This window comes from Mesoplodon densirostris, chromosome 10 (genome assembly GCF_025265405.1).
Source record: "Mesoplodon densirostris isolate mMesDen1 chromosome 10, mMesDen1 primary haplotype, whole genome shotgun sequence".
In the NCBI taxonomy this organism is placed as follows: domain Eukaryota; kingdom Metazoa; phylum Chordata; class Mammalia; order Artiodactyla; family Ziphiidae; genus Mesoplodon; species Mesoplodon densirostris.
This window is the reverse complement of record NC_082670.1, coordinates 33,877,896-33,889,668: the sequence shown is the minus strand read 5'-3', so window position 1 is coordinate 33,889,668 and position 11,773 is coordinate 33,877,896. Positions and strand designations below refer to the sequence as shown.

The window sequence follows — 11,773 nt, the reverse complement described above, 5'->3', positions numbered from 1 at the left end:
AAATGCTTTAAAAGTGTCCTGAATTTTGAGGAGTCTACATCCCCTGGGTTCTGGGTTGTGTTTATAATGCTGATATTGTGAACTCTGTAAACACGCATGTAACCTCTGTGGACAGTGTGTCAAACTTGAGAGTGTCCAGCCTTTCAGCTGTGTCTCCCCTTGATCTCTTTTCCTTCCCTTTTGACCCTCCCACCCTACTGAGGAAATATTTTCTGTCGCCTGTGGACTGATCATACATTTGGTCTTCCCACTGTAAGTGTTCATGAAAACACGATGAATTAATTCCACGTTACCAACAAAACAGCATTGTTATATATTGTAGAACTAAAGATAGTAAAGATGTAATTTTTAGATTTATTTATGCAGAAAAACATAGATGCATCTCTGATCGTTAAAAATCCACAACATGCTCGTCCTTTTATTGCTTTGTGTTCACCAATCTGGGCCACAGACCGGCAGCCTCAAATGGGCCATTACCACACGGAAGTGTGAGCAAAAGGGCTCGGGGGAGTATTCCCATGAGACCAAATGACCTGTCCTGGCAGACAACAGAAGTGGAATATGTTCCCTAACAAAGAACAAGACTTCCTGTGTTAAACGGCCTTAGTCTAACTGTTAAATTTAAAAACCATCCTGAGTTTGCTTTAGTCAGATGCCAATGGAACTTGTCCTTAGAAACTGATACGAGGAAAAGACCACCCTATTGATATTTATCCCAGGTAATCAGTTTTATCGTAATAGCAGCTTCACGTTTGAAAGAGATTTTAAAACCGCCTTTACTCCTCCGAACGCTCCGCCCTGCCCTCCTTCCGCACCTCCACCCCCGGAATCCTGAGCGAACGCAAAAGCGTTGAAAACAGGTGGGCGGGGCCCCAAGGGAGCCCGCACTGATTGGTTGGCGGGAGGGACCCGTCAGGGCCGTCGTTGCGGATTGGCTACTACGTGGAGGAACGCTGTTTCGGGTTGTTCGGCGAAAAATTTCGCCGCTGCCGCCGCCGCTATGGCGACGAGCAAGGGGGTGGCGACGTCGCCTCTGTGGCCAGTAGAGGCCCGGTTGGCGGCGCTGCTTCCAGATCTGCTGGTCTTCAGGAAGCCCCGGGGAACGGAGCACGAGCTTGCCACGGCCCAGGGCGTCCTCCTTGGCGTCCACGTGACGGGTGAGCGCGAGGGGAGGTGCGTCGCTTTCCCGACCTGCCGGAGGGGCGGCCGTTGGGCCACAGCTGGTAGGGGCCGCGGCGGTTACGGGCCTGGCCCCGGGGCGAGCTAAAGGCACGGTTTCATTTCACTTTCGCCGCCTCCGCCGGAACCTGAGGGTCATTTTCGGAGCAGGAGGACGCCTTTTCGGACGACCTGTCGTAGCCCTGGAGTTCACTTCAGCGATGATGAAATTGAGACTCAGAAAGCGGAAAGGACTTTTTCGGGGCCATATGGCAGGCTTTGGACCCAAGTTCTTCCCCAGTCCCGAGCATTTTCCAGTAAGCATTCTGCTTCATCCAATGATTTTATTTGTTCAGTTATTTCCTTCTTTGGGTCCATAAGTAGGTGCCCGCCATTGTTCTAGGAGTTGAGACCTAGCAGCTACTATGAGAGTCGTTCATTTAACAGGTATTTGTGGAGTTTATGTGCCACGGATATGAAGATGAGTGATTCGGGTGCCTGTCCTCGGAGGAGCTCACCATATGAGTTCTCCATAAAGCTTTCATCCATTCTTGTCAGTGATTTCTCTATCCCTCACGTGGGTGGGGAGAGGGGAATCCTACAGGTTCCCTTGGCCAGGGAGACTTAAGAGTATGATGGGAAAGCAGTAGCTGGATTCCAATGAAAAGGGCACTTGTGGGTGAATCTTCACCATCTGCAGCTTCTAGAAACATGGGGAGGGTGGCCTTCTGGACTCCCAGAGGCAGCAGCAGCCAGCCTGGCCCTGAGTACTTGCTAAGTAACACCATGTTAAAGGATAATGAAATTACTCATCTTGAAAAGATCCGCTTCCGTTCCACTGGCCTGATGTGTGGAGGGAATAGAGCCTAAAAGTTTAGGATTTGCAGCTAACATCGTAATTTTTGCTTTGTTGGTCAGGGTTTACTGCATTAATGGACAGGTTCAGCCTGAGCTGCAAGTCGGAACATGACATGGACACACTGGCCCACATCTTCAGTTATTACATTAGTGACATCGTGGAGCGTGAGTGACCGTTGTAGGGGAGCAAGGAGGTGTGGTGATGGGCTCTTGAGGGTTTGTAACAGAAGGGGGCTTGGGGGCACTTTAAAACATACTAAAGTGACATCCTTTATTAGTGTCACCCATCCTTTATTTCTTCAGGTTGCCTCTGACAAGCTAGATCTTTGCCTGTATCTGCCATTCTACCCAGTCGCACATCCTGTTGACTCGGTGTTCAGAAAGGGGGGGGGGGGAATGCTGGTTTTTACTTTGCATGTTTGTGTTTTATTTCAAAATAAAGTATTCCTCAGGTTGTGTCTTCTAACAGTAATATATAATGTGCCTCGTGTGTATATCAGATATAATTTACAGAACACCTTCCCATTGTATTACTGCATTTTGATCCTGTGAAGTAGGACTGAGTGTTTTATTTTCTGCCATGTATCAATACTAAGCTTGTGGATATGTGCCTAATCTGAGGGGAAAAAAAAACCAAAACATTTTCATTTGTACAGTAAACATGTTTTGAGTACCTACTCTGTGACATAACACTGTAATGGGTGCAGGGAGTGCAAAAACCTATTCTTCGAGTTTTCAGTCTAGTTAGGTCTACCTAACAGAAATGACTCTGGCCCTATACCCTTTAGTACTAATATAACATTCCCTTCTTGTACTGACAGTATCCTGTTGAGTTATGTCCATCATTCTGAGATTCACCAGAATGATTACTTTGTGGCATCTTCTTTAGCCACATAAAGTGGCTATGTGACTCACCCCTTACCCCTGAGGAACAAGTATAAAAAATATCTTGGGCATTCCCTGACGTCCCAGTGGTTAGGACTCTGCACTTACAATGCCGGGGCCGGGGTTTAATCCCTGGGCCAGGGTTCAGACTAAGATCCTGTAAGCCAAGCGGCACTGCCCAAACTATTTTTTTAATTTAAAAATAAAAAGTCTTTCAGTTGATTTCATCAAGTTTAGATGAAAGAAATAGAAATTATGTATCGTGTGTATTATAACACCAGGAGTTGCTGGGTACTAGAAATACATGGAAAAATAAGAAAGACACAGTGTCCGCCCTCATGGAGATTGTATTATTGGGAGGGTAGGTGGTAAGAATGAAAGCTGGAAGAGGCATTTGGAGCAGCTGTGGAGAGGTGATGGCAATTTCATCTAGGTTAGTGATTCTCAACCTTGGCAGCAAATTAGATAACAACTTAGGAAGCTTTTAAAAATCCTGAGGTCTAGGCTTCACCCCAGTTAAATCAGAATGTCTTGGGTTTGCCCCAGGAATAAGGATGTTTAAAGTTTCATAGGCGATTTCAGTGTGCAGTAAAAGTTGAAAGCATTGGTCTAGATATATGCAATGAAGGGAGCTGTATAGAGATGAATTGATTTGAAATATATTTTGCAGTTCAGCAGACAGGATTTTCTAATGTGTTGGATTTCAGTGGGAAGTGGTGAGGAAAGGGACTCTCAAGTTTTTTGCCTTTCATAACTGAATTTATGGTGATGTCACTTATCAAGATGGGAAAGATGGCTTTGAGAGAAAATCAAGGGTTCTGTTTTAAATATATTGAGTTTAAGATGTTAATAAGTCAGTCAACTGGAGAAATGAAGTTAGTAGTTATGATTGAGCCTGGAGCTCAGAGAATAGATCTGTTAGAGATGAAAAGTGAATTGATGGCATAAAGATGTTACTTAAAGAACTGATTGAGTCCACGTGGGGAGAGTGTAAATGAAGAAAAAGAGCCTAAGACTGAGGCTTAAGGAAGTCCAGGGGAGGATTATGATTAGGAAGAAAGAACCTACAAAAGAGACTATAAAGCAGCCAGTCAGGTAGGATTCTGTGGTATTCCTGAAGCCAAAGGGGAGGTAGTGTCTCTAGAAGAAGAGGCCCATTCCAGCTGGGTTGAAAATGAAAAGTGTCAAATACAGTGATGTCTGAAAAATACTGAATTTAGCAAAATGAATGCTGTGATGATTCTGATCATTTTAGTGAAGTGGTGGAAATGGAAGTCAGATTGGAATAAACTGAGAAGAGAATGGTAGAGGAAGAAAATTAAGCATGAATTTGATAGGAGGAGAAACTTGTATATCGCCAGCTCTTTTGAGAGTTGTTTTGCTGGGAATGTAACAAAAATTGAGCTAGTAACTAGAGAAGAAGGCAGAGTCAAGACTAGGTGGGTTAATTTTGTTGTGTTTTGTTTTTTTTAAAAAAGATATTAATGGGAATGATTGAGTAGAGAGAAGATAAGGAAAGGAGTGAAGTTCTTGGGAGGGTGAGAGGGATTAGGATGCAGAGCACGAATAGGGGGATGGCTTTGAAGATAACAGGAGGACTTTTCTTCCATTTTAGAGAAGATGGATATAGGAACAGACAGATTTGAGGAGAAGCTAGGAGAAAGGAAGAAGGAGTCTAAGCCTTGGAGTGAATAAATTGACCAGAAAAGATATGAGGAAAAACTCTGTAGGCCATTCTTTTCATCATATATTATTCTGCCATGATCTGGCATGTCTCTGATTTTGACTCATTTTCCTCTCTCTCCCTTACTTGATTTCAGATGTGCTCTGTTTTGGAGGGGATATCCTAAATATCACAGGTATTTTTCATTTTTTTCTAAATATTTAAAGCACTGTAAGCAAGGAAGACTATAGGTGGAATTTGGCATGTTTGTTTATTCAGCATTGTTTGATTATTTAGTATTTGCTAGGCCCTGGGGAAACAAAGATGAGGAAGACACAGTCTCTGCGTCAAATGATCTCCCAGTCTAATGGAAAAGCCTTGTCCATATTAAGCTCCCAAGTACTTTACATTTTGTTTACATTGAATGACAGGAAAATAAGTGCCTATAAAGCACTCATGAGAAAACTAATGAGAAACTTGGTCATTAATAGCAGAAGCTAAGTAGGTAAGAAGTCTAGCTTGTCTCCTATCTGGAAAACTCTTAGGATTATTAACAGCTATATGCCATAGAGTTGGCCTATCTTTTCATTTAAACTTAAAGAAACCACCTAAAATCTTAAAATTCAACTTGAATGTAAACCTACACTTTGTGAACCTCTTAGATCTGTTAGTATACTGATGGAGAGAAGAGTACCAAAAATAGCCCTAGGTTTTAGGAACATTTCAGCTTCTACTTAGTCATGTTTTTATACGCTGAATAGTTTTAAGGATCTAAGGCCGTATTTTAGTATGATGTATAGGGCCAAGAAACCTTGTCTGACACCTTGCATGATATCTTCTGCATTATTGGGGGCTTTGCTCTGGCAAGTGAATCCAGATGTTTAATCTCTGTCAGCCTATCTTGTGTCTCTACAGGGAATGTGCTCCTGGCACTCTGGACAGTGGAACAGGATCAACTGAGTGACATCATTACCCTGGTGGCAAAATGCAGTCTGGAGATACAGGAGAAATTTGGGATCTACCATACCAGAGAAGGCCAGGACCTGCAGCTAAAGATAGGTATTAGCTACTAAAAGAGTGATCAGTTGGAAAAAGAAAAACAGAACAGTATAAACAATTCAAAAGATAAATGACAACCTGGAAGAAAATATTTGCAACTTATATCACGTAGACAATGGGTGAATTTTCCTAACATAGAAAAAACACCTAGAAATCAAGAGAAGACTAACATTCTAACAGAAAAATGAGCAAAGAACATGAATAAACAACACATAAACATAGAAATCATCCCTTGTAACTTGTGAAACACTGGTCAACTTCATAATAAGAAAAATGCCAATTGAAAGTACCAATTGAGATCATTTCTTACCTATAGATATGGAAAAATTCAGATGCTGAACACACTGTTGAAAAGGCTGTGAGGAATAAGCCTTCTCACACAGTGCTGGTGGGAGTCAACAGTGGTACAGCTTCCATGGAGGGTGATTCAGTAATCTCTCCCAAGATTACAAATGCATTTATTCTTTTTTTTTTTTTAAATGAAACCAACATTTTAATTTGTTCACTCAAAACTTTCATTATGGAAAGGCAACTTGGAAAAGGGAAATCTCAGAGGCCAAGGCAGGCACTTTTGGCGGATAAGGGGGTGCTGGAATCAAGTACCAACAGCAGATAAGTGCTAGGTACTGCCATTATGGGGAGGGGAGGCTTCAAAACTGCCTCTTCAAACAACAACTTCAAAACTGCTCATGATGTTGCTTAATAGCTAGAGCATTTGGAAACCTCACAGTTAACGGGCAGAGCAGGCAGCCCATTCAGGACAGTGGGTGGATGTTGATTTCTTTTGCAGGCCTTATGAGTCTGCTCATGGAGGATCACAACATAGGAAATGTAGGAGAGAGAGGCATGCTCCCTATTTCAGCCAGCTCTTCTGAAGAGAGAGGGTTCAGGGCATCAAACTCGAGCAGCCAGATGCGCCTAAGGCTAGCGGGGCTAGGAGTAGAGATGGAGCTCAGGCCAGGAAACCTATGGGAACTCCTGCCAGGAAAATTAGTGGGGGAGGAGGAGGGGCTCTGGCCCGGAGACCAAGGAGCAGAGGAAGAGGAGGAGGAGGAGGAGGAGGAGGAGAAACTGTCAGCATATGGCTCAGGAGGTGATGGTGAGGAGGCACGCATACGAACTGCATGCCAAACCTGCTGGGTAGGAAAGTTTGGGACCTCAGAATCATAAGAGCTTGAGCTGCTCTGGAAGACTACCCTTCGTAAGGCGAATCCAGGCGATGAAGGAGGACTCTGGCTATTAGCCCAGGCAGGAAAGGGCGGATGCTACGGCCTGATCTTCTCTGGGTGGCATGGCTTCCGGAGCACAAAGCCCGGAGTCGTGCTGCTGCTTCGAGGGCAGAGCCTGGCCTGGGTGCGCGGCTGCGGAGAACACGGCCTGTTGGGCTGGAGTGGTTGTCGATGGCAGGGCCTGGCCCAGATGCACGGCGGCGGGAAGCAGGGCCTTGCGCGGAAGCACGGCGGCGGCGATGAGCAGGGTCTGGCGGTCTGGAGTGGTTGTTGACAGCAGCGCCTGGCCCAGATGCACGGCGGCGGGAAGCAGGGCCTGGCACGGAAGCACGGCGGCAGCGATGAGCAGGCCCTGGCAGGCTGGAGTGGTTGTTGACGGCAGCGCCTGGCCCAGATGCACGGCGGCGGGAAGCAGGGCCTGGCACGGAAGCACGGCGGCGGCGATGAGCAGGCCCTGGCAGGCTGGAGTGGTTGTCGATGGCAGGGCCAGGCCCAGATGCACGGCGGCGGGAAGCAGGGCCTTGCGTGGAAGCACGGCGGCGGCGATGAGCAGGGCCTGGCGGTCTGGAGTGGTTGTTGACGGCAGCGCCTGGCCCAGATGCACGGCGGCGGGAAGCAGGGCCTGGCACGGAAGCACGGCGGTGGCGATGAGCAGGCCCTGGCAGGCTGGAGTGGTTTCGATGGCAGGGCCAGGCCCAGATGCACGGCGGCGGGAAGCAGGGCCTGGCACGGAAGCACGGCAGCGGCGATGAGCAGGCCCTGGCAGGCTGGAGTGGTTGTCGATGGCAGGGCCAGGCCCAGATGCACGGCGGCGGGAAGCAGGGCCTGGCACGGAAGCACGGCAGCAGCGATGAGCAGGCCCTGGCAGGCTGGAGTGGTTTCGATGGCAGGGCCAGGCCCAGATGCACGGCGGCGGGAAGCAGGGCCTGGCACGGAAGCACGGCGGCGGCGATGAGCAAGGCCTGGCTTGGGTGTACAGCAGCGGCGTTGAGCAGGGCCTGGCACTGATGCTCGGCGCCGGAGACCAGCGCCCGGCACGTATTGACGGCAAGGAGATGCGCCTTGTTCGGGTGAACGGTGGTGGCGGCGAGCAGGTCTCTGCTCAGCTGCACGGCTACCAAGAGCAGCGCTGGACCCAGATGCGTGGCTACAGAGAGCAGGGCCTACCCTGGCTGCCTGACTGCGGAGAACGGGACCCGACGGGGAGGTGCGGCCGCGGCGAGCAGGGCATTGCACCGAAGCAGGACTGCGGACAGCAGGGCCAGACTGGGTGGCGTGGCGGCAGAGGGCTGGGCCTGGTCTGACTGCTTGACTGCGGACAGAAGGGCCTGGTGCTTTAGCCTGGCTTTCAAGGACAGGACCTGGCTGTGATGCGTGGTTCCCCAGAGAAACCTGAAAATGGCCACTACTGCTGGGCTCAGACCTTGGAGAAGATGGCTTCGCCGACCCGGAAGCCTCCTCGCACCTGGGCCGCTTCCTCCCACATCCATCCCCTGGGCTCGTGGTCTGGGTTGGACGCTGGCCAGCGCCCCCAGCGGCTTGCCAGATGGCAGCCCCACTGAGCACAGGCACTGTCTGGACGCCTTGGCCCGTCCTGGGCACCACACAGCTCAGCTCTGCGTAGGGACTCCCGCCGCCATGGAGGTCGGGGCACCCCCCTTCCTGCACACCGTCCACAGAGGGGGGCCCCGGGTCCTCCCCGGTGAGCAAAATGGCGCCGGCGGCAGCCACCTTGCAGGATGAAGAACCTGCTGTGCCACCGCCTGGGGCGCCGCCACCTGACGGAGATGGGTTGCTCGAGACTGTGGGGACCAAGGCACTGGGATCGGGGTTTTCAGTCTCACGGGTGTCGCCAGGGGCAGAGGCGACCTTGTTCTTCGGCCCTGCCGGCATCTTACCCTGCTGAGGCTTCTGCTCCTTCTCACAGCACGACTGGGTGGCCTCAAGGCCAGGTTCTCACTCAGAGACACGAGAGCGTGGCTGCCGACCCTTACCTCAGAGAAGCCCTGGGCGCCAAGAGGGCATTTATTCTTCAACCCAGCAATCCTAACATGTATCCTTCAACCCCAACGTTTATCCTATAGGTATACCTGAGTATTTATAAAATATCATATGTATAAGATTATTGATTGCAACATAGATTGTGATAAAAGGTTGAAAATTATCTGTAGGAGACTGGTTAAATAAACAATAATAGGTCTACCCAATGAGAGTCTCTGCCACTTTAAAAAAAGTTGTTTTGATATAGCAGTATCTCCAAAATATAGATGAGAAAAAGCAAGATGCAGAGCACTGTGTTTAATATGCTACCTTGTGGGCTTCCCTGGTGGCGCAGTGGTTGAGAATCTGCCTGCCAATGCAGGGGACACGGGTTCAAGCCCTGGTCTGGGAAGATCCCACATGCCGCAAAGCAACTAGGCCCGTGAGCCACAACTACTGAGCCTGCGCATCTGGAGCCTGTGCTCCGCAACAAGAGAGGCCGCGATAGTGAGAGGCCTGCGCACCGCGATGAAGAGTGGCCCCCACTTGCCGCAACTAGAAAAAGCCCTCGCACAGAAATGAAGACCCAACACAGCCATAAATTAATTAATTAATTTAAAAAAATATGCTACCTTGTGAGTAAGGAGGAAAAATAAGAATTTTTCTTATTTGTTTATATTTGTATAAAGAAACACTGGAAAGATATATAAGAAACGAATAAAATTTACCTATTGGGGGAAAATAGTGTAGATAGGTATATAGGTGGAATCAAGACTTTTCAATGTATATTCTTTACATAGTTTGGTTTTTTAATTATGTTACTGTATTACATTATCAAAAATATAATATAATGCCATAGAAATTTAAAAGCTGTACACAGAGGCCATAGTTTCAACAGAGTCAGGATTGAAGGCAAAGCTCTATATGAAAAACTGCTTCTCAGGAGTCCAGAAACCTCAAGGGGTTTCTAAGTTAGGGCAGAAGTTGGCTCTAGCTATTCATCTGTATTTTGAGGAACAGAAGTGAAGAATCATATTGTGAGTTGTATGGCATCTCTCCTATCCTACCATCCTTTTTTTGTTCTTCTGGTTTTTGTTTTATTGATAGATATTTCATAATTGATACTGTACATAGACATATTTATATACTTTTGAAACCATCACCACAATCAAGATAATGAACATATTCAACACTCACTAAAGTTTCCTGTGCCCCCATATATACAATGGAATATTACTCAGCCATAAAAAGAAATGAAATTGAGCTATTTGTAATGAGGTGGATGGACCTAGAGTCTGTCATACAGAGTGAAGTAAGTCAGAAAGAGAAAGACAAATACTGTATGCTGACACATATATATGGAATTTAAGGAAAAAAATGTCATGAAGAACATAGGGGTAAGACAGGAATAAAGACACAGACCTACTAGAGAATGGACTTGAGGATATGGGGAGGGGGAAGGGTAAGCTGTGACAAAGTGAAAGAGCGGCATGGACATATATACACTACCAAACGTAAGGTAGATAGCTAGTGGGAAGCAGCCGCATAGCACAGGGAGATCAGCTCGGTGCTTTGTGACCGCCTGGAGGGGTGGGATAGGGAGGTTGGGAGGGTGACGCAAAAGGGAGGGGATATGGGAACATATGTATATGTATAACTGATTAAATTTGTTATAAAGCAAAAAAAAATAAAGTCATTAAAAAAAAAGAAAAAAAAAAGTTTCCTGTGCCCCTTTATAGACTCTTCATCCCACTACTCCCCTCCCCATCCCCAAGCAACCACAGATCTTTCTATCATTGCTTTTTTTTTTTTTTTTTTTTTTAAGCCAGCTTGCAGGATCTTAGTTCTCTGACTAGGGTTATTTATACACTTTTTGATCTACAATAGGAGTGTTGTCAGTTTTGGGCTATTACAAATAAGGCTGCTATGAACATCTGTATACAAGTCTTTGTGTAGACTTATGCATTTATTTCTCTTGGTTAAATACCTAGGAGTGAAAGGGCTGAGTCATAATGGTAGATGCATGTCTAACTTGTTGAGAAATTGCTTATCTTTTTTCCAAAGTGGTTGTACCATTTTACATTTCCACCAGCAATGTGTAAAGGTCCCAATTTCTCCATGTCCTAGTCAACATTTATTATTGTCTGTTTGCAGAACTTCCTTTAACGTTTCTCATAGTGTGGGTTTGCAGGAGATGGGTTAGTTTAGCTTTTGTGTGTCTGAAAAAAATCTTTATTTCACCTCTGTTTTTGAAAGGTATTTTCCCTGGGTATAGAATTCTAGATTGACAGGAATTTTTTTCCTCTTACATGAAAGCTGTTGTTCTACTGTCTTCTAGCTTGCAGTATGTCCAACAGGGAATCTGCTTTCATCTATATTTTTGTTTCTTTTATATAATGTCCCTCCCCTTCCACCCCAGCTGCTTTTCGATTTTTTCTTTATCACTGGTTTTAGGTAATCGGATTGTGATGTACCTTGGTACAGTTTTCTTCATTTTTCTTATACTTGGGACTCATTGAGATTCTTGGATCTATAGGTTTCTAGTTTTTACAAAATTTAGAAAATGTTCTGCCATTATTTCTTCAAATAATTTTTTCTCTCTTCTTCCTCCTCTGTGTAGTTACACACATATTAGGCTGCTTGAAATTGTCCCACAACTCACTGATGCTGTGTTCATTGTTTTTCTGTCTTTTTTCTCCCTGTGTTTCATTTTGGATGGTTTCTATTGCTATGTTTTAAAGATTACAGATCTTTTATTTTGAAAAGTCTAATTTGCCTTTGATCTAATATATCTTCTTGTGTATTTTTGTAGTGTATTTTTCATCTCAGGCCTTGTGGTTTTCATCGATATGAAGATACCATATCCTCCATGTCCCTACTTGTTTAGTATCTCTCTAGTTCTTGAATATATGGAATATAGTTATAACTTTTAACATCCTGT

The 11,773-nt window shown here is 46.1% G+C and overlaps 1 protein-coding gene across 1 annotated transcript in view; it reads left to right on the top strand.

Moving 5' to 3' along the window:
* The first annotated feature begins 1,000 nt into the window (after window positions 1–1,000).
* The window catches only part of LOC132497902 (adenylate cyclase type 10-like), a 42,266-nt gene continuing 31,493 nt past the window's right edge, over window positions 1,001–11,773 (top strand). The window contains exons 1-6 of the mRNA XM_060111447.1: window positions 1,001–1,157; window positions 2,077–2,181; window positions 4,722–4,760; window positions 5,480–5,623; window positions 5,938–6,114; window positions 8,901–8,936. Coding sequence (XP_059967430.1) covers window positions 1,001–1,157; window positions 2,077–2,181; window positions 4,722–4,760; window positions 5,480–5,623; window positions 5,938–6,114; window positions 8,901–8,936 — 658 coding nt within the window. The remainder of the gene's footprint in view (window positions 1,158–2,076; window positions 2,182–4,721; window positions 4,761–5,479; window positions 5,624–5,937; window positions 6,115–8,900; window positions 8,937–11,773) is intronic.